The following is a 22,078-nucleotide window of genomic DNA, read 5'->3' as shown; positions in this document are numbered from 1 at the left end:
ATATAATAAATTCTTACCTGTTTGCAGAGCATACCACTGATGTTTTGCAGAGTAATGAAAAGAAATGGTAGATTGAGATCTCATTCTTTGGTTTATTCATGGTGGTGTCACAGAACCCCAGTGTATTTAACAGAGACCTAAAGTATATGACTTTGTGGCACCTGAATTGTATTATGTATGAGAAACTGATATATTTGCAAGATAGCAAATGTAAGTAGGAGCTAGATGATAAGAATCCTAATAGATACCCAAAAGACTCTGTTGGCTGGGTATGGTGGCTCATGCTTGTAATCCTAGCATTCAGGAGGCTGAGGCAGGAGAATCATTTGAACCCAGGTGTTTGAGACCAACCTGGCTAACATAAGGAGACCCTGTCTCTATAAAAAATAAAAAATTACCCGGGCATGGCAGCATGCGCACAGCTATGGCCCTGGCTACTTGGGAGGCTGAGGTGAGATCTAGACTCAAGATCGGTTGAGTCTGGAGGTCACTACAGTGAGCTGTTACTGTGCCACTGTATTCCAGCCTGGGTGATGGAGCAAGTACCTTGTCTCAAAAAAAGAAAAGACTGTTGAATGACTTGGTTACTTCCTTTATTACTGTTGAAGTACTTGATGGATAAATAGTAGACAGCTAAAACTTTTTCTGGGTCTTCATGGCCAGTGAGTGAAGAAAGAAGTGTCATTATGGTATTCACTAGATTCTGTTGGTTCTGAAAAGGGAGGAGGGTTACCTGAAGATGACTGCGTGCTTACTCTGAAAGGGCTCACATGGATCCAGAATGACTCAGAGACTAAAAAGTTAATAAAAGGAAAGTATCCTATTTCATTTTAGTTAATTAAAAATTGAGCTTAAAAACTTTAAAAGGAACAGTACTGAATTAGTTTTTGAAAACTTCAGCCTTTTGAATTCTTTTTAGGTCCCAAGTTAAATTGCTCTTGAAATGAAGATATTTCCTGTTTCTTAGATAAACCAGTGTTTTCAATTCGTGGTCTGTTTCTTCATGGACTCACGTGACTATAGTATTGGGGACTTTATTGGCCACAGATTTGTTGATGTTTCCTCTATATTTATTTATTTATAAAAACAAGGTCTCACTCTTGCCCAGGCTGGAGTACAGTGGCACAATCGTAGCTCACTGCAACCTCAAACTCCTGAGTTTAGGGGAACCTCCTGCCTTAGCTTCCCAAGTGACTGGGATTACAGGTACATGGCACCACACTGAGCCAATTCTTTAAATTTTTTATAGAGGCAGGGTCTCGCTTTGTCGCCCAGGCTGGTCTCAAACTCCTGGGCTCAAGCAATCCTCCTGCCTTGGCCTCCTCGGGCGTTGGGTTTACAAATGTGAGTCACCATGCCCAGCCCACACGAGGAAGTTGAGACTCATTGCTTAAGAAACTTGGCCGGGTGCGGTGGCTCACGCCTATAATCCCAAAACTTTGGGAGGCTGAGGCTGGCAGATCACTTGAGGTCAGGAGTTCGAGACCAGCCTGGCCAACATGTTGAAACCCCATCTCTCCTAAAAATACAAAAATTAGCCAGGCGTGGTGGCACATGCCTGTAATCACAGCTACTCAGGAAGCCAACACAGGAGAATTGCTTGAACCTGGGAGGCGGAGGTTGCAGCAAGCCGAGATGGTGCCACTGCACTCCAGTCTGGGCGACAGAGCAAGACTCCATCTCGAAAACAACAACAACAACAAAACGAAACTTGCTCAAGGTAACTAAAATGTAGATTTGAATCCAGTATAACCAAAAACTCACTGTTGCTCACATTCTTACACCGTCATAGCTATCACCCTACTATACCAAGCCACTTTCATCTCTTTCCCAGATTGCCCTGTTCACCTGACTAGTCAGCCTGTTTCTCCATGCAGTCCATTTTCTGCCCAATCGCTGAAATGTACCTTTTAGAATGTAAGTCATACCCAGTCATTTTTCTGCTCTAAACTCTCTGATGGCTTCCCAACACATCTGGGAGCAGAAATGCCTAACCATGGTTTAACTTACTCTGGCCCCATTCTCTGTTTTCCCACCACTGTCACTTTCATTCTAGCCATTGGCCTGTGTGCTGTTCTTCAGGTTTGTCGAGTGTACTCCCATCTCACATCTCACAGCCTTTTGTACTTGTTCCCTCAACTTAGAATGCTCTTTCTTCAGATTTCTTTTTTCTTTTCTTTTCTTCTTTTTTTTTTTTTTTTGAGACAGAGTCTTGCTGTGTTTCTCAGGCTGGTCTAGAACTCCTGGCTGGCCTCAAGTGATACTTCTGCCTTGGCCTTCCAAAATGTTGGGATTATAGGCATGAGACACTGCCCCCTTGCCTTCCTCAGATTTTTACTTAATTTTCTCTTAGATCTCTTAGATCTCAGCTCAAATTCACCCCTGTAGGGAAGCCATCCTAGTGAAAACTCAGCCCCATCATTTATCCCCTTTTTCTGTTTTTTTGCGTCTTCTTAACATTTAATACCTCTTAAAATCATATAACCACTATTTATTTATTTATTTAAGACAGAGTCTCACTCTGTTGCCTAGGCTGGAGTGCAGTGGTGTGATCTCTGCTCACTGCAACCTCCACCTTCCTGGTTCAAGTGATTCTTCTGCCGGAGCCTCCAGAGTAGCTGGGATTACAGGCTTGTGCCACCATGCCTGACTAATTTTTTGTGTTTTTAGTTACAGACAGGGTTTCACCATATTGGCCAGGCTGGTCTCAAACTCCTGACTTAAAGTGATCTGCCCACCTTGGCCTCCCAAAGTGCTGGGATTGCACATGTGAGCCACTGCTCATGACCCATATTGTTTACTTTTTTTATTTTTGTCTGTCTCTCTCAGTAGAATATAAACTTCATGAATGCCTAGACCTTGTCTGTGGTAGTCACTATATTTCTAGAATCTAGAAAAATATATGGCACATGAGTCCAAGGTATATCTAATTACTTGTCTCATGAAAGATTTGTATTATACAAGTTCTGAGTAGGGTGGGAGCCATGTGTTTGTATAGGCTAGGCATTTACGTGGAGCAACTTCAAGCAGATACTTTAAAGATTAATTGGATATGGGTGGTAATGGGAGGAATTGAAAACATCTGGGATGTCTGTTTATGGAAGTAGTTCCTCAGTCACCTGGAGTTGGGGGCTAGGAGGGGAGAGAAACAGAAATTATATTCTTCTAAAGGTAGATGGGGGCAGTCAGAGGAGCCAGTTGACAAGGCTGGGTTTTAATAATTTTGATTTTTAGAAAAAATCATTTGTTACAAACATGTCTTCATCATAGATTTCAAGGTACAAAGATGATATTGGTATTCTGAATACTTAACGGAAGAAAAGTTTTTGACAGTAGTAGTTGCATCACCAGTGTTAATACTTGTAGAGAAGGCAAGGATGATGAGAACTGAGGGGGAAAAATACCTTTTTTTTTCTTTCTGAGACATTTTCACTCTTGTCACCCAGGCTGGAGTGCAATGGCGTGATCTCAGCTCGCTGCAACCTCTGCCTCCCAGGTTCAAGCAATTATCCTGCCTCAGCCTCCCGAGTGGCTGGAATTACAGGCGCCTGCCACCATGCCTGTCCAATTTTTGTATTTTTAGTAGAGATGGGGTTTCACCACGTTGGCCAGGCTGGTCTTGAACTCCTGACCTCAGGTATTCCGCCCGTCTTGGCCTCCCAAAGTGCTGGGATTACAGGCATAAGTCACTGTGCCCGGCCTGGAAAAAGACTTTTGAATTTGGTTATTAGAAGTTTATTAGTGACATCTGGGTACACGGTTTGAGTTAGAGGAAGAAGCCAATTATAGAGGGTTAAAGAGAACATAGATGCTGTGTGCTTTTCCGAGTATGTTTTTGTTAGAAAGATTGTTCTGCAGGGACATCACTTAAATCACATATAACAGTATCTTGTATCCCTAATTGTGATGATGCCATAGATGTCTTATTTCGACTTCTCTTTGGCTTCACGGTATTAAGCATGTAGTAGATGTGTTGAAAATAATAACCGTGTGAGTGAAAAAAAAAACCATACGGATGGTGTATTCAAAACAGGCCGGGCGCAGTGGCTCACACCTGTAATCCCAGTACTTTGGAGGGCCAAGACAGGAACGGGAAGATCACTTGAGCCCAGGAGTTCAAGACCACCCTGGGCATCATAGCAAGAGCCTCTCTCTACCCCCAACCCCCACCCCCAGATATTAGCTGGGCATAGTGGCAAGAGCCTGTGGTCCCAGCTACTTGAGAGGCTGAGGTGGGAGGATTACTAGAGTCTGGGAGTGTGAGGATGTAGTGAGCCATGATCATGCCACTGCGCTGCAGCCTGGGCGACAAGGTGAGACCCTGTCTCAAAAACAAACCAAACATTTATCAGTGAAAGGAAATAAATACAATACAAGCTAAAGTAAGGGATGTTTTGTTGTATTTTGTTTTTGGATTGTTTGGAGACAGGAAGGAACCAGTGGGAAGGGAAGGATGGTACTGAGCAAAATATGAGAGTTGAAGGAATAACGGTTTGCAGTTATTTCCAGAAAGTGGTAAGAAGAAATGGGCTTATTTATTGTGGTTAAGGAGTTAACCTTAGAAAGGAGGTAGATCTCTTTCTCTGAGGTGCGATAGAAGTGAAAGTAGACATTGTGAGAGGTAAGCATATGAAGAAACCAATGACTTTCTCAGGTGATATCCTTAGAATGAGGTTTAGTGAATGAGGATTGGGGACCTTAAGGAGGTAGAAGAATTGCAGTAACTGTTGTGTGAGAATCATGCTAAGGAGTCAAAAGAATATCTCAAGTTTTACCAGATAGCAGTGAAAGTGAGTCTTGATTATTTTGGAAAGGATTATCTCTAGATAGTACATCTGTTGTAGAGCTTAACTTCAGAAACTTAATGTCCATAATAATGTCGGCATATTTTGGATTGGATTGCTATTGTTACTTCATTATTTACCTATTATTCCAGCTATTTTTCAGACTGTGAAATGGTGATGTAGATGAGTTTCACTAGAAAATTTGTCATGCAAATACTAATTTTACTCATTCAGACTTTGTGGATTACAAATGTTTTAACAAAAATTTTTTTTTTTTTTTTTTTTTGAGATAGTGTCTTGCTCTGTCTCCCAGGCTGGAGTGTAGTGGTGCGATCTCAGCTCCCTGTAAGCTCCGCTTCCCGGGTTCACGCCATTCTCCTGCCTCAGCCTCCTGAGTAGCTGGGACTACAGGCACCAGCCACCACGCCCGGCTAATTTTTTGTATTTTTGGTAGAGACAGGGTTTCACCGTGTTAGCCAGGATGGTCTCGATCTCCTGACCTCGTGATCCACCCGCCTCGGCCTCCCAAAGTGCTGGGATTACAGGCGTGGGCCACTGCGACCGGCCAACATAAAACATTTTTAATGTTGCTTACATTGGAAAAACTTGAAGAAAATTGTAATTTGGTATCAAATGAGGGTTTTTGACTGTATAATTTTAAATTTATCATTGTATATTATAATCGTATATAATTTTGTAATTAAAGGTAGATCACAAATTCTTCAAATGGTGAAGAGGTTTTTCTTCATACCTTAAAATTTAATATTTAAGGCCGGGCGCGGTGGCTCACATTTGTAATCCCAGCACTTTGGGAGGCCGAGGCGGGTGGATCACGAGGTCAGGAGATCGAGACCACGGTGAAACCCCGTCTCTACTAAAAATACAAAAAATTAGCCGGGCGTGGTGGCGGGCGCCTGTAGTCCCAGCTACTCGGAGAGGCTGAGGCAGGAGAATGGCGTGAACCCGGGAGGCGGAGATTGCAGTGAGCCGAGATCGCGCCACTGCACTCCAGCCTGGGCGACAGAGCAAGACTCTGTCTCAAAAAAAAAAAAAAAAAAAAAATTAATATTTAATATCTGGATAGAGAAAGGAATAGATTGAAGCACTGGAGTTTCTGAAAAATATTGAGATTGCTTTTTATTTTATTTATTTATTTATTTATTTTGAGACGAAGTCTTGTTCTGTCGCCCAGGCTGGAGTGCAGTGGTGCAATCTCGGCTTGCTGCAAGCTCCACCTCCCGGGTTCATGCCATTCTCCTGCCTCAGCCTCCCTAGTAGCTGGGAGTACAGGCACCCGCCACCATGCCCGGAGAATTTTTTGTATTTTTAGTGGAGACGGGGTTTCACTGTTTTAGCCAGGATGGTCTCGATCTCCTGACCTCGTGATCCACCCGCCTTGGCCTCCCAAAGTGCTAGGATTACAGGCGTGAGCCACCGTGCCTGGCCAAGGTTGCTTTTTAAGAAGTAAAGATTTTAGAGTTGAGGAGATAACTTGAGGGCTATGACAATCTTTTATTCAATTATTTTATTTTTATTCATTTTTATTTATTTTTAATTTATAAATTAATTTTTTTAATTTTAAATAGTAGAAATGGGGTTTCACCATGTTGCCTAGGCTAGTTTTGAACTCCTGGACTCAAGTGATCCACCATCCTTGGCCTCTCAAAGTGCTAGGATTACAGGCATGAGCCGCTGTGTCCAGCCTCCTTTATTCTGTTTTTATGAGAAAAAGGCAAGTTATAAAAATTTAAAATTTAGAGTAAATACAAATTTCACACTCTTATTAGTCAGTTTCCATTTTTCAAGAGACTGTTGTGCTTTGATAACCCTAAGGTCATTATAATAAAAATCAGGATTAGCTCTGCAAGTCAACTGTAAGTTTCAGATTGTTTCCATTCTTACTTAACCATCTTCTTCTGCCCCCATCTTTAAAAACAAAAAGCAGTAGGCTTTACGGCTCTAAAATCAAATGCTTATGTTGGATTCTAATAAGGGGGTTTTATTTCAGGTATTTGTAGGCAAAATACCAAGAGATTTATATGAGGATGAGTTGGTGCCCCTTTTTGAGAAGGCCGGACCCATTTGGGATCTACGTCTTATGATGGATCCACTGTCCGGTCAGAATAGAGGGTATGCATTTATCACCTTCTGTGGAAAGGAAGCTGCACAGGAAGCCGTGAAACTGGTATGTGATAATTATCCACTGTCTAGCAAGTCACTATTTGAGGAAATAAACTTTAATTCAAAAATGTTTGTAGTTAACATTATTTTGATTTCTTCAGTTGTTGCTTGGAATGTTTTTATACTGACCAAGTTGGTATGTGACGTTTATTTTCTTCTGACTATAAAAGTAAAAAAGAACTGAAAATACCCAAGAAGTAATGTTTTATAGAAAGTCTCCCATTGATTTAAGGAGTTATCTATTAAATTGATTAATATCAGAAGTTTCATAAGAGTATTTGGCTTATGCATTTCTGTCTTTTGGTTTTAGGCAAAAGGATGTCAATTCTTGATGTTAAACTGTAGGATTCTTAAAGTATAATGAAGACTGGAATGGGCTGTGGGGAACATAATAGTGAATGACAGTGACTTTTAGGATTCAATTCAGAAAATAGTTGTGAATCTGTTTTATTTTTGTTACAGCCTACTCATTACGATTTATTTCATATTTTCTAAGTGTATTTTTGTTCTTTCTTTATGTTTCTTGGCCCTTGAGTCTTCTCTGTCTTTAATCTTTCTCTCCTCTCCTACTATTCATAGCCAGTCTCATATTAATTTCCTTTCTCTAGGGCCTTTAACCACTTGGTGCTCATTTCAGACCAGTAGTAGTAGTAACAAAGTTCTGCACATCAAATGTATCTTCACTCCTGTTGTATTTAAGACACAGCTATCTCAGTATCTTAAAATAACAATGTCATTATTTTTTGGCATACTCTTGCTTGACTTCTGAGGGCCTCACTAAGTCTAGTTCTAGCCTTTCTAGAATGGTCAACCTCTTTCATCAAGGCTTTGGTTTCATTACTGGTGTGTGAATCAGTTCCACTACTAGCTTGACCCAGATTTTAGTTTTTATTTTGGATTTTTCCTTCAAACTTGTTTATTTAATATTAAGTTTTCATTTTTGGCAGCATGTGGATGATTTTATTTTTAATAATCATATCTCTTAGTAAACTAAAGGTTAAATATTATTAAAGTGTAAGAAGCTAAAATTGGCCAGGTGTAGTGGCTCATGCCTGTAATCCCAGCACTTTGGGAGGCTGAGGCAGGCGGATCACCTGAGGTCAGGAGTTCAAGATCAGCCTGGCCAACATGGTGAAACCCTGTCTCTACTAAAAATACAAAAATTAGCTGGGTGTGGTGGCGCACGCCTGTAGTCCCAGCTACTTGGGAGGCTGAGGCAGGAGAATCACTTCAACCCAGGAGGTGGAGGTTGCAGTGAGCAAAGATCGTGCTACTGCCCTCCAGCCTGGATGACAGGGTGAGACTCCGTCTTAAGAAAAAAAAAGGGCTAAAATTTATCAAGAAAATCCACTATAGTGATTTAAATAAAACATTTTTAAAAATTTTATAAAACTTTGAAAGTATTGTGTTCGGTAGACAATTTAAAACTATATATTTAGAATTCTGTGACTTCTGTAGAATTTGAAATTTTTCTAATATCTTTGCATTGATTAAACATAGTTGTTACCCTTTACATATTGTTATTTTGACTATGGCTTACCTATATGCAATTACATTTCTAAGGACCCTGAATGATCAGTCTCAGGTATTTTTTTCTGAAAAATCTGTGGAAAAACATTTTCAGATAGATAAAATATGAAATAAGATATTTTAAACAATAGAGTGAGTCCTTTTTATATGGAAGAGTAGTGAAGGTTAACAAAACCAAACTAAAACAAGAGACTGTAACAATGAAGTTTAAAATATACATTCATATTATGGAAAGCATGAGGGAACTTGGTGAGTTGATGAAGCAGGGAACGTTTGGCCTTAAATTGTTGGATTTTTTAGATTAGGATCAATTGTCCTGAGTTTGGGGTGGTTTTGGGGTCTCTGGTTCTTTTCTTATTGCAGTGTGACAGCTATGAAATTCGCCCTGGTAAACACCTTGGAGTGTGCATTTCTGTGGCAAACAACAGACTTTTTGTTGGATCCATTCCGAAGAATAAGACTAAAGAAAACATTTTGGAAGAGTTCAGTAAAGTCACAGGTAAAACAAAAATGTATTTAGAAATTACTTTTGCGAAATATGTTGTACTACTTACAAGTGCTCAAAAAAACTGAGGGGTTGTATGTATTAAATTAAGAATTGAGGTCTGAAGTATCTAAATTGCTTCCTTTCTGCTTTATAGTGGTTTGGGTTTAAGCAAGTTCCCTTATATCCTGCATTTCTTGGAATGTCCCCTTCACTTCTTTGTCTTAATTGAACCTTGGCATTTGCTGGAGCTTTTGCTCTATAGCCCTCAAGTGAATGCTTTTTTTCCCCTTGACAATTAGTGTATTTTAGGACCAAGAGGATGAAAGTTTTTACTCTCTCCCTGTTGCCTTGTCTAGATCAGATTTTTTTTTTTTTTTTTTTTTTTTTGAGATGGAGTATTGCTCTTGTTGCCTAGGCTGGAGTGCAGTGGTGTGATGTTGGCTCACTGCAACCTCCGCCTCCTTGGTTCAAGCAATTCTCCTGCCTCAGCCTCCTGAGTAGCTGGGACTAGCATGCGCCACCACGCCTGGCTAATTTTGTATTTTTAGTAGAGACGGGGTTTCTCCATGTTGGTCAGGCTGGTCTCGAACTCCTGACCTCTGGTGATCCTCCTGCCTCGGCCTCCCAAAGTGCTGGGATTACAGGCGTGAGCCACCGTGCCTGGCTGATCAGATTTTTTTTAAATACCCAATTCTAAATCCGTGGAATTGATTGAGAAGTAGATTTATATCACAGTTCTATACACATTTATATGTAACTGAAACAATTTAACAAAACTGTACTTTTATTTATTATACATGATCTGTTTTGATATTTCTTACTGTATTTCATGTTTTAAAATGCCAGTTGTGATCTAATACTACCTATGATTTAAAAACGCTGCGTTAGACCACTGCCTCCCCTTGTAAAAACCACTATTCCTTTACATTTTTATCATCCAGACATATCCTTTCCCTTTTGTCGAAGCTGTCATTCATTGCTCTTGTGGTTTCAGCCTTTCATTAATCTAAAGATTGCTTCTGGCTCACTGTCTTCCTCTTGTGCCCTAAATTGACTTCTTTCTAATACCTTTAACATCTACATTGGTGAACCATCCAGGGCTTTAGACTCCTACCTACTTCTATAACTACCTTATTTTTAGTCCTTTACTTCAGCTCCACCATATCCAGATTACATTCTAGATCTAGTCACCAGAAATTCTATGCACTTTGAACTCTTGATTTCTAGCGTCCCACTTTGTAACCACTGCTACCACCCGCTGTATTGTGTTGTCAAGTACCCCTGCTGGCACAGTTCTTTGACCTCATCACTTTATTATCTATAGCTCCTCCTGGCTTCATGATCATTTATTCATTCTTTCAGCAGGTGTTCATTAAAGTTCCTGTTAAGTGCTGGCATTGTGCTATGTGCCTGGGGATACACTGGTGGCTAAGAGACATATTCTCTGCTTTCATAGATCCTATATCCTGAGAAAGGAGATAAGACCAAGAATATAAAAAATAAAAATTAAAGGAATATTTAGACATTGTGATAAGACACTGAAGTAGGAAATACAGGATATTTAGCTAGAGAATAGCTACTATCCCTGTTTCGACGGTTCTGGAAGACTTTTCTGATAAGATGACATGTCAGCCAGCACCTGAAGGATGTAGAGGATGTAGCACACAAAGAGCAAAAGGAAGTGCATTCCAAGACAGCAGCACATGCCAAGATTCCACGGCAAGAAAGAAGTCAGTAAATTACAGTAACTGAGGAGGCCAGTATTATTAAAAGGTAGAATTAGGAGTAGAATTGTATGAAATGAAGTAGGCAGGGCTTCTGTAGGCCATATAAGGAGTTGGGTTTTTACTGTATATATAATGAGAAGATATTTAAAGGTTTTAAGCAGGAAATAACACCTATTTCATGTTTATGGGATATTATTCCTACCACTGTGTGGATAGGGGCTTGGAGAGAAGGGGCATGAGTGGAAGCTGATAAATTAGTTGAAGCTGTCCTACTAGTACAGATACAGGATTAGACTTAGGGTAATAGCAGTGGAGATAGAAAGAAGTAAATGAGTTTGGAATTGGATAGGAGAGATGAAGTAAAGGAAGAAATCAAGAATGTCTAACCAATTTCTGGCTTCAGAACCAGATGGATGGCACTGTTTATTAGATAGGAAGTCTAGGGAAGGCAGATTTTGGCCATGGTGGTTCAGTTTTGGACATGTTAAATTTGCAATGTCTAAGACATCAAAGAGGATACATCAGGTAAGAACGTAGGCACATCTAGAGCTAGAGAAGTCTGGGGTAGGAAAAAAATCTAAGTGTTTATAAGCGTATAGGTAACATTTAAAAGTAGGGCTAGCTGACATTATTTAGAAAGAACACATGGAGAGATAAGGGCAAAGGACTAAGACTAGAGGAACACTAATATTTAGTGATCACTTCCATTCTTGGTAAAAATAGTAACTTTTAAGTTAGCTTCAAGGAAGATTTTTGGCCATGATTAGTTGTCAAAAGTTACTTCTCTTGGGTTTATATTACTAATTTTGTTTTTAAGATCCTTGTTAGTGCTTTTATAAAGTCATGTTATATCAAACGCTCTAAAACATTGTAGCATGTTAAATGTCAGAATATGGTAGATTTGTTGTATATGGCTGTACCTTCAGAACGCCTAAAATTAAAAAGGAACATCAAATACTGTCCCAAACCCCATATCTAATTATGTTGATCTAATTGTCTACAAAATTAGTGACTCATTTTGAGGCTGCTTCACTTATATTTTGCTCATCGTCAAGCGGATTTAGGTCTGCCTAATCGCTAGATGTGTGGTGGATGCTTTTGGCTTATATATCTGGCTGTTGGTTTAACAGAGGGTTTGGTGGACGTTATTCTCTATCATCAACCCGATGACAAAAAGAAGAATCGGGGGTTCTGCTTCCTTGAATATGAGGATCACAAGTCAGCAGCACAAGCCAGACGCCGGCTGATGAGTGGAAAAGTAAAAGTGTGGGGAAATGTAGTTACAGTTGAATGGGCTGACCCTGTGGAAGAACCAGATCCAGAAGTCATGGCTAAGGTAAATACAGTTGCTTGGAATGGGCATAGGGTCATCATTTAAATTTTGTACTCAGAGCAAAGTTCAAATATTTTGAGTTTTATGATAAATAGAAATTGTAGCTTTAGACTTCAACTGTTTGGCAAGGAGTGGCTTTAACACTAAAGTTAACAGCCTGTCTTGGTATCCGGGAATTTCCATTAACCATCCCTTTTCCTGCAGATTAAATGTGCAAAAGGAACTGAAATGAAATTCCTTCAATTAAGTATTTTCATACACACCGGGTGTTTGTTTAGTGCCAGGTACTGTGAGGGATAGAGGTTTTTTTTTTTGTTTGTTTTTTGTTTTTTAAAAAGGTCCTGAGTAAAGAGAGAAGTAATGTTTTGGAGATTATAAATTATAATCTTCATTGACTATATTATGACTTTTATTACTTGGCCATGAATTATGTTTTATTTAGATTTATAGCTAATTTTTCTTTTTTTAAGCTTTTTTTGTAGTTTTTATTTTTTTTAATATTTTATTTATTATTATTATTTTTTGAGATGGAGTCTTGCTGTGTCGCCCAGGCTGGAGTGCAGTGGTACAATCTCAGCTCACTGCAACCTCCGCCTCCCGGGTTCAAGCGATTCTCCTTCCTCAGCCTCCCAAGTAGCTGGGACTACAGGCACCTGCCACCACACCCGGCTAAATTTTGTATTTTTAGTAGAGACAGCATTTCACCATATTGGCCAGGCTGGTCTCGAACTCCAAACCTCGTGATCTGCCCGCTTTGGCCTCCCAAAGTGCTGGGATTAAGGCATGAGCCACCGCGCCCTGCCTGTTGTTTTTAAATTATCAAATTCCATAGTGTATTGTCCCCATGAAGAAAGGCAAAAGATTGTCATGTTTGCTCTTATTTGTTAGTGGCAAAATATGCATGGCAAGTCCTGTAAAGGGCCCTCAATTCCCTCCTAATTTCTGTACTTGCGTTGTCAGGATCCTAATAGTGGTGCCTTGAGTACTGGTTCTTAAGCTTTCCTTTGGGCAACTCCTAGGACACATCAGAATTGCATTTCTTTTTTTTTGAGACGGAGTCTTGCTCTGTCGCCCAGGCTGGAGTGCAGTGGCGCGATCTCCGCTCACGGCAAGCTCTGCCTCCCGGGTTCACGCCATTCACCTGCCTCAGCCTCCCAAGTAGCTGGGACTACAGGTGCCTGCCACCATGCCTGGCTAATTTTTTGTATTTTTAGTAGAGACGGGGTTTCACCATGTTAGCCAGGGTGGTCTCGATCTCCTGACCTCGTGAGCCACCCACCTCGGCCTCCCAAAGTGCTGGGATTACAGGCGTGAGCCACCGCGCCCGGCCTCAGAGTTGCATTTCTGCTGCTTGCAATGAGCTCTTGAGCATTTTAATTGTCTCTTCCCTTCACAGGGAGGCAGCAACTCTGAATGCCCATGAGTTAATGGTTGGATTCTTATTGATAAGTCAGAAGTCAAGGTTTTTATTCCAGAATTTGAGGAGGCAAACCCTCGTTCTGAGTAGTTTGGAGGAGAACCCTGGTTTATACTTGTATAAAGTCTGGGTAGGCAATGACATCTTTGGGTTAAGCAGATAAGTTCTATTGAGAATGAACCAGAGAGGCTCTCAGAAGTGCTACTCAGTATCTTTTATCTCATATTCCTTGAGTAGATGGGTGTCTAGGAAAGGGATAGAGAATTTAAATAGCTGTGAGTTTTTATTTTGATTTTTTACTAGCTTGATTTTAATTCCTATTGTTTCTTCTCCTAATACAACTATGACTTTGGGTCAACTACTGAACATGGATGTCATCTATTTTATTGAGCCTGGATCAATCTCTAAGATTCATCACAACTTTGAATCTACCTGTAGTAACTAAGTATAGCCTATATTGCTTTTTCTGTAAAAATATTTTAAAATAGTATTATAGATGTATTACATATTATAAAAGAGGAATAAAATCCCATGAAAACCAAAAGTATAGCTTGTAATTTGCTTACCAGCCACTTCTCACATAACCTTTGGTAACTGCTCAGATGGAAGTTCACCCTAATCTTTTTTTAGGATTAGAAAACTTCAAGATTTCATTCTGGTAACTCCTTTTTCCTAGATCTAAAACAGGTTTCAGAATGAAAAGGAGGTCTCTATAAACTTAGGATTAAATATTATAGAGCCCTTTATTGTTTTCTTTTTTTTTAAGAGATGGGGTCTCATTATGTTGCCCAGGCTGGAGTGCAGTAGCTGCTCACATGTGCAATCATAGCACACTGCAGCCTTGAACTCCTGGGCCTAAGCGTCCCTCCCGCTTCAGCCTCCCAGGTAGCTTGGGACTACTGGTGCTTTGCAACCGCACCCAGCTCCTTTATTGTTTCCTAATTGAAAAGGAACGTTTATCCATTTGAGTAAAGCTTCTGTTATTCACATCAATTTACAATTCACTGAAGATTTTTTTGCCAAGTTGGGTCAGTTTTACAATATACCAAAACCTAAAAGCCTAAATATATGTCTCTTAAAGGGACCCTTTTTCCTGTTGAACATTTTAAACACCATTTTAGTAAGTAATTTTCATATAGTATGTTATTGTTTCATCATAAAAAAGTACATGTTGAATTTTTTTTAAAAAGCAACTAAACCAGTAGGAGTCTGTGTAACATAGAGGCTGGACCTTAGTATGACAAATTGAGAATAATAAAGGGGATGGAGCATTTGTGGAAAATGTTAGTTTTTTTCCTCCTTAAATTAGTATCTTCGTATTAGATAGCCCTTTATCTGAAGCAACAATTTGTTCAATGTGTTAGTTTTTTATTTGGATGGGTACTATATTTTCTTAGTTCCCAAGTTATACAGCAAAGTATAGACAAAGAAATTGCCTTTCTACCCCTATGCCTGTGTCTACCAAATCCCCTTTGTTTCCTATAAGGCATCCAGTTTTAATAGTTTCTGGTTTCTTTTTAGTATTTCCTCCGGCAAATATGAATATACTTCCTTAATTCTTACATGAGTGGTAGTAGTGTTGGTAGCCTACCATATCCACTGATCTCCCTTTTGTTTATTCACCATCTTGTTTCATCAGTTCTGAGGAAATACACCATTATTATATGTACAACTAAATAGTTATAAAACACTGCCAACTAAACTATGGCACAGTACTTGCTTATCACATTGACTGTAAGTTGTTTCTTTATTTCAGAGATGTAAAAACAGGAAAAACAGTGTATCCTATCATTCTCTATCAGCTCGTAGAGCTCCTCTTCATTTTTGGGGTTTTTTTTTTTTAGATGGAGCCTTGCTCTGTCACCCAGGCTGGAGTGCAGTGGTGCAATCTTGGCTCACTGCAGCCTCCGCCTCCCGGGTTCAAGCGATTCTCCTGCCTCAGCTTCCTGAGTAGCTGGGGTTATAGGTGCCTGCTACCACGCCTGGCTAATTTTTGTATTTTTAGTAGAGACGGGGTTTCACCGTGCTGGCCAGGTTAGTCTCGAACTCCCAACGTCAGGCGATCTGCCCACCTCGGCCTCCCAAAGTGCTGGGATTACAAGCGTGAGCCACCGCACCCAGCCCTCTTCTTCATTTTTTATGACTACGCAGCAGTCTATCCTGTGAGGTACTATAGTGTATTTAACCAGCTAAATATTGTTTCTAGTCTTTAGCTCTTACAGTACTGGAATGAATAAGCTTATGTCAGTTGATACAAGTGGAGATATATCTTTAGGATAGATTCTTAGGGGTAGAATTGTGGGCCAAAGGGTAGATACATCTGTGATTGTTAAGATACTGCCATATTCCTGTCTGTAGGAGGTACACTATTTTACATTCCTACCAGCAAAATACAAGAGAATTATTTTCCTCATTCTTGACAAAATAGTGTATGATCAGACTTTTGAATTTTGCCAGCTTGATAACAAATGATGTCTCAGTGCCATTAATGATTAATGATTTGCTTCTTTTACTGTGAATGGTTTGAACTTTAAATATATTTTGAGAGCCATATGTGTTTCTTTGTATGAACCATGTATTCAGGAATTTTGCCTATTTTTCTATTCAGTTGTTGAGCTTTTTCTTATTTTCTGGTGCTCTGATATAAAAGAGAGATTAGCTGTTTGTGATACATGTTGCAAATTTTTCATCCATATTTATTGTCTTCGCTTATAGTATTTTTTGCCATATAGAAGTCATTTATTTTTAGTAGTTGAATATATCATTCTTATGGCTCCTAGATTTAAGTCATAAGGTCATCCTCACTCCAGTGTTATATAAAGGAATCATCCTTGTTCTAATACTTTCACAGTCCTCCCTCCACCCTTTTATTATTTAAATTTTCAATCTATTTGGAGTTTATCCTGGTGTATAGTGTGAGGCATGGACCAGCTTTTCTCCTTTTTTTCTAATTGACACTACCTGATTTAATGATTTAAGCATTATAGTTTGTTTATATTTGGTAGGGCCAGCCTCTAAATTTCACTCTTTTTTTTCCTGGTTATTCTTGCTTATTTATTTTTTCATATGAACTTTTGAAAGTTATTCAGTTTTAGAGGAAAGAAACAGAAAAACTTGTTTTGAAAGGGACTTGGAAACCATGTTAAATTTGTTGATTAACTTGGTAATAATAATTATGTGTTGGTTCCTTGAAGGTTCTGCTCAGTCTTAGGTGCTTTAATGACAACAAAGAGAAGGGAGGAACCAATAATTTTTATAAATTGGTGACTGATATCAGTGTCATTTTCCTAGCAATTTCTCTTACTACCTGTAACAGTGCTTTTAGCACTTAATGTTTTAGAGGAGAAAAGCTATGCTATGAAGACAGGAAGAAACACTTTTCAGGTAAAATTAAGTGGCCAATGACAGTTTTGTTTATTTGTTGCTTACTAGGTAAAAGTTTTGTTTGTGAGAAACTTGGCTACTACAGTGACAGAAGAAATATTGGAAAAGTCATTTTCTGAATTTGGAAAACTCGAAAGAGTAAAGAAGTTGAAAGATTATGCATTTGTTCATTTTGAAGACAGAGGAGCAGCTGTTAAGGTAGAAATTTTGAAATTTTCGTTCTTGATATTTGAATTTTGTTTCTGAAACTTGCCAAACACAAAGTAACTTTAAAAACTGAAATAAAATTGGTTGTTAGCTTTTGCTGAACTCTTTCTATTTAATCTCTGTAAAGTGGTAATAGTATATTAACGATAAGACTCCATATTTCAAAGCCAGATTATTACTGGGTTTGTGATCTTAGGCAAGTTATTTTTAATCTCTGTATTTGTAAGATTCGATAGCATGATGCCTTGGAAGTATTACAAGGTATAAAAATTAGCTGCTGTAAACACTAAATAGGTAATGAATGCATTATAACTACTTAGTTTACCTCAGTTTGTGTACCTATGAAGGAAACTGGTGTACATGACTCATACAGTATACCATGTTTAATCGAGTAGATATATTTTGAGGGTATGATTAGTTTTACCTTTATTTAATCATTTTATTTTATCTTATTATTATTATTTTTTGAGACGGAGTCTTGCTCTGTCGCCCAGGCTGGAGTGCAGTGGCGCAGTCTCGGCTCACTGCAAGCTCCGCCTCCCAGGTTCACGCCATTCTCCTGCCTCAGCCTCTCCGAGTAGCTGGGACTACTGGCGCCCACCACCACGCCTGGCTAATTTTTTGTATTTTTAGTAGAGACGGCGTTTCACTGTGGTCTCGATCTCCTGACCTCGTGATCCGCCCGCCTCGGCCTCCCAAAGTGCTGGGATTACAAGCGTGAGCCACCGCGCCCGGCCTATTTAATCATTTTAGAGTTAAAATAGCATTCACTATGTTTTACTGATTTTGGTAATTGTTAGAGATATCACTTGTGTATAATAGTTGATTTAGTCTTTGATGATAATGAAAAGTGTGAAGAAAGTATTTTCATATGGTATCTGGAACACAAAACCTGCTTTCTATTGACAATGGTTTAGGACTATCTTTAATGGGTGAAATTTTCAGTTTCTTTTCTTATTCATCTCTCCTTCCTTGGGGAGATGGGAGCAAGACAAAACACTACAAAAATCTTGTTTATGTTATTAGGAAGATAGATCCAGAATGCTTAGTGACACAGGCATGGTTCTTTTTCTGCATGTTTGGTCGGTGGGATACTGCCACCTCTAATTTGAGCATTTTTTGGTTTTGTTTTTTGCCCAGGCTACTGCTTTTAAAACAGGCTTTATAGAATCTCTGACTGGTTTATAATTAATCGGCTTGCTCATTGATGGTAGCTAATTAATGAGGCAGTATTGTTCATAAAATTCATAACTTGTCCAAGATCACAAACTCAGTAATAATCTGGCTTTGAAGTGTGGAGTCTTATCTGTTATGCTGTTTTATCTGTTAATGTGTGGCTTCTGAAATTTCACTGGTATAGAATGCAGATAACTAATAATTTTATGCTTTCCAAATATTCCTCTTGATTTGACTGGTTTTAAATAACTGGTTGTCCTGATTGAAAATATTTATAGGATGGTTTGCCAAAGAAGCCTATGAAATTGTAAAATATCTAGTCCAGGAACTGGGAGTCACCAGGATGGTCAGGGCAGAGGGTAGATGTTTCATTTTTTTTTTTTTTTTTTTTTTTTGAGACGGAGTCTTTCTCTGTCCCCCAGGCTGGAGTGCAGTGGCGCGATCTCGGCTCACCGCAACCTCCACCTCCTGGGTTCACGCCATTCTCCTGCCTCAGCCTCCCGAGTAGCTGGGAATACAGGCGCCCGCCAACACGCCCGGCTAATTTTTTGTGTTTTTAGTAGAGACGGGGTTTCACCGTGTTAGCCAGGATGGTCTCGATCTCCTGACCTCGTGATCCGCCCGCCTCAGCCTCCCAAAGTGCTGGGATTACAGGCTTGAGCCACTGCGCCTGGCTTTGTTTCATTTTTTAATTTATGCCAGGAAGCTTTTGTAAACTTGTTTAGTTGCTTTAACTGAAGCAACGCAAAGCTGAGGTGGTAAAAGGGAAAATTGCAGTCTTGAGGACTAGTTTTGTTTTTGTCTAGATACTTACAAATCACTGATAGCTCTAATAGAACATTTTTCTATGTGTGCCCAGAGTGGGGAAAGGTATAGGGAAACAAAAAATGAAATATCATGAGGAGGTGACATTTTGTTACTGAGTACATGAACCTTTTGATGTACAGCAGAGGTTGTTAGGTGGAACAACATGAACAAAGGGCTAGAACATGGAATGTTTGATTACTGCTTTCTACATAATTGCTTGAGTCTTCTTTAGTCCAGGCCTTTTCTGGCTCTATACTTTTAACTGTTCAAGCAAAGTACATTTTGGGTTAAGCATTGTGAGGGAAACCTAGGCTTTTTTGTGTTAATATCTTCTTGAATTTTACAGATAATCTCACTCAGTAACCTCATTTGTGCTTCAGATCCATGAAATTGTTGTATAAGAACAGTGTAAGACCTGTATGTTGTATGCTACATGTTTATTTTAAAATTCTAATCCCGAGAAGTTAATCTTTGTCTGGCTCGTATTAATACTGGCATTTTTCCCTGGTATGGATTTGCTTCTTTGGTATGGCTTATCTTTTAAGGAGTTATTTGGAATTAAGGAGCAGCAATAGGTGGCAGCCCTTTTACCTTTTAAATTATAATATCAGGAGGTCGGTTTTGTTCTAAATGTAATTTACGTATAAAAAGATAAGGTCAAGGGAAACATTTTCTTTGTGTGTTTGTGTTTAACTTTCTGGCTAGATTCACCTTTTGCCATTTAAAATAATTGTGAAGTAAATTGTTAAGTATATTAAATTACACAAGTATAATAGCTTACATACTGTATAAAACATAATATAGTTTTATATTGTTGTAAAATAACTTTTCTAATTTTTTATAGGCTATGGATGAAATGAATGGCAAAGAAATAGAAGGGGAAGAGATCGAAATAGTCTTAGCCAAGCCACCAGACAAGAAAAGGAAAGAGCGCCAAGCTGCTAGACAGGCCTCCAGAAGCACTGCGTGAGTCTACATTTTAGTAGATATATCTTTGGACGAGGAATAACTTGATAATGGAGATCAGATTAATAAAACAAAATCAGAGTCTTGAAGCAAACTGATTTGTTTTTTCTTTTCTCCCTTCTCTCCTTTGCTAGGTATGAAGATTATTACTACCACCCTCCTCCTCGCATGCCACCTCCAATTAGAGGTCGGGGTCGTGGTGGGGGGAGAGGTGGATATGGCTACCCTCCAGATTACTATGGCTATGAAGATTACTATGATGATTACTATGGTTATGATTATCACGACTATCGTGGAGGCTATGAAGATCCCTACTACGGCTATGATGATGGCTATGCAGTAAGAGGAAGAGGAGGAGGAAGGGGAGGGCGAGGTGCTCCACCACCACCAAGGGGGAGGGGAGCACCACCTCCAAGAGGTAGAGCTGGCTATTCACAGAGGGGGGCACCTTTGGGACCACCAAGAGGCTCTAGGGGTGGCAGAGGGGGTCCTGCTCAACAGCAGAGAGGCCGTGGTTCCCGTGGATCTCGGGGCAATCGTGGGGGCAATGTAGGAGGCAAGAGAAAGGCAGATGGGTACAACCAGCCTGATTCCAAGCGTCGTCAGACCAACAACCAACAGAACTGGGGTTCCCAACCCATCGCTCAGCAGCCGCTTCAGCAAGGTGGTGACTATTCTGGTAACTATGGTTACAATAATGACAACCAGGAATTTTATCAGGATACTTATGGGCAACAGTGGAAGTAGACAAGTAAGGGCTTGAAAATGATACTGGCAAGATATAATTGGCTCTAGATCTACATTCTTCAAAAAAAAAAAAAAATTGGCTTAACTGTTTCATCTTTAAGTAGCATTTTGCTGCCATTTGTATTGGGCTGAAGAAATCACTATTGTGTATATACTCAAGTCTTTTTATTTTTCCTCTTTTCATAAATGCTCTTGGACATTATTGGGCTTGCAGAGTTCCCTTATTCTGGGGATTACAATGCTTTTATTGTTTCAGGCTTCATTTTAGCTTCAAAACAAGCTGGGCACACTGTTAAATCATGATTTTGCAGAACCTTTGGTTTTGGACAGTTTCATTTTTTTGGATTTGGGATAGATTACATAGGAGTATGGAGTATGCTGTAAATAAAAATACAAGCTAGTGCTTTGTCTTAGTTTTAAGAAATTAAAGCAAACAAATTTAAGTTTTCTTGTATTGAAAATAACCTATGATTGTATGTTTTGCATTCCTAGAAGTAGGTTAACTGTGTTTTTAAATTGTTATAACTTCACACCTTTTTGAAATCTGCCCTACAAAATTTGTTTGGCTTAAACGTCAAAAGCCGTGACAATTTGTTCTTTGATGTGATTGTATTTCCAATTTCTTGTTCATGTAAGATTTCAATAAAACTAAAAAATCTATTCAAAACATTACCTATTTCAAATTCAATTGTGTCCTAAAACATTATTTTATTCGTAATCCTTGCAAGGAATATTGTTTTCAAAGTATAACTGCCTATGTGAGTGATCAAATTCATGCAAAATTTCTTGTCTATTCCAACATGTATTGTGGATATTAGACTGAGGATTAGTCTAAATTCAAGTATTTATTCCAATTAGCACTTTCATTGATTGGTGTTCTCTCATAGTCTCTTCTAATTTTGAAATTTTATCTTTTATTTAAAAAAAAAAACAGGTTCATAGACTTTTGAGCATTCTTGCAGGCATTGGATAATTTGCATTAAAACAAATAAAATGTGGCTGGGGAAGCAGACTGCAATTTATTTTGACCCACATTCTTTGTAAGGGATAATTTGTGACTGAAGACCTTATTTGCTGGATAAGTGAATGTACACACAGGGAAAACTGTTAGTACTGTGGCGTCAATTGCACTGCGGACTTTAGTGAAAATGATCGTGACTACCATTTCAGTTACTGGTTTAGGAGTATAATTTCCTATTACTATGTAAATTTGCTTTGAGAAACATTCATGCCTTGTAAGAGAGGCTTAAAAATATCCAGTAGTAATACCTCTGACTTTTGTTAACACCTCGTTTACTTTTATTTATCTGCTATCCCTGGTGCCTAAATTTT

General features: G+C 39.1%; 1 protein-coding gene across 6 annotated transcripts in view; it reads left to right on the top strand.

Annotated features, from left to right (window-relative positions):
- HNRNPR (heterogeneous nuclear ribonucleoprotein R) overlaps positions 1-21,418 on the top strand; it is a 36,243-nt gene extending 14,825 nt beyond the window's left edge. For all 6 annotated transcript variants that reach the window (XM_032759251.2, XM_032759252.2, XM_032759261.2 and 3 more), the window contains 6 exons: positions 6,793-6,969; positions 8,859-8,994; positions 11,840-12,045; positions 16,892-17,041; positions 19,878-19,999; positions 20,134-21,418. In XM_032759251.2, the coding sequence (XP_032615142.1) occupies positions 6,793-6,969; positions 8,859-8,994; positions 11,840-12,045; positions 16,892-17,041; positions 19,878-19,999; positions 20,134-20,746 (1,404 nt within the window). In that variant the 3' untranslated portion in view covers positions 20,747-21,418. The remainder of the gene's footprint in view (positions 1-6,792; positions 6,970-8,858; positions 8,995-11,839; positions 12,046-16,891; positions 17,042-19,877; positions 20,000-20,133) is intronic.
- Positions 21,419-22,078: the final 660 nt, after the last annotated feature.

The sequence above is a fragment of the Hylobates moloch genome, unplaced genomic scaffold (genome assembly GCF_009828535.3).
Source record: "Hylobates moloch isolate HMO894 unplaced genomic scaffold, HMol_V3 SCAFFOLD_9, whole genome shotgun sequence".
Lineage (NCBI taxonomy): Eukaryota > Metazoa > Chordata > Mammalia > Primates > Hylobatidae > Hylobates > Hylobates moloch.
Note: the sequence above shows the minus strand (reverse complement) of the source record. Positions and strands in the feature narration are given on the sequence as shown.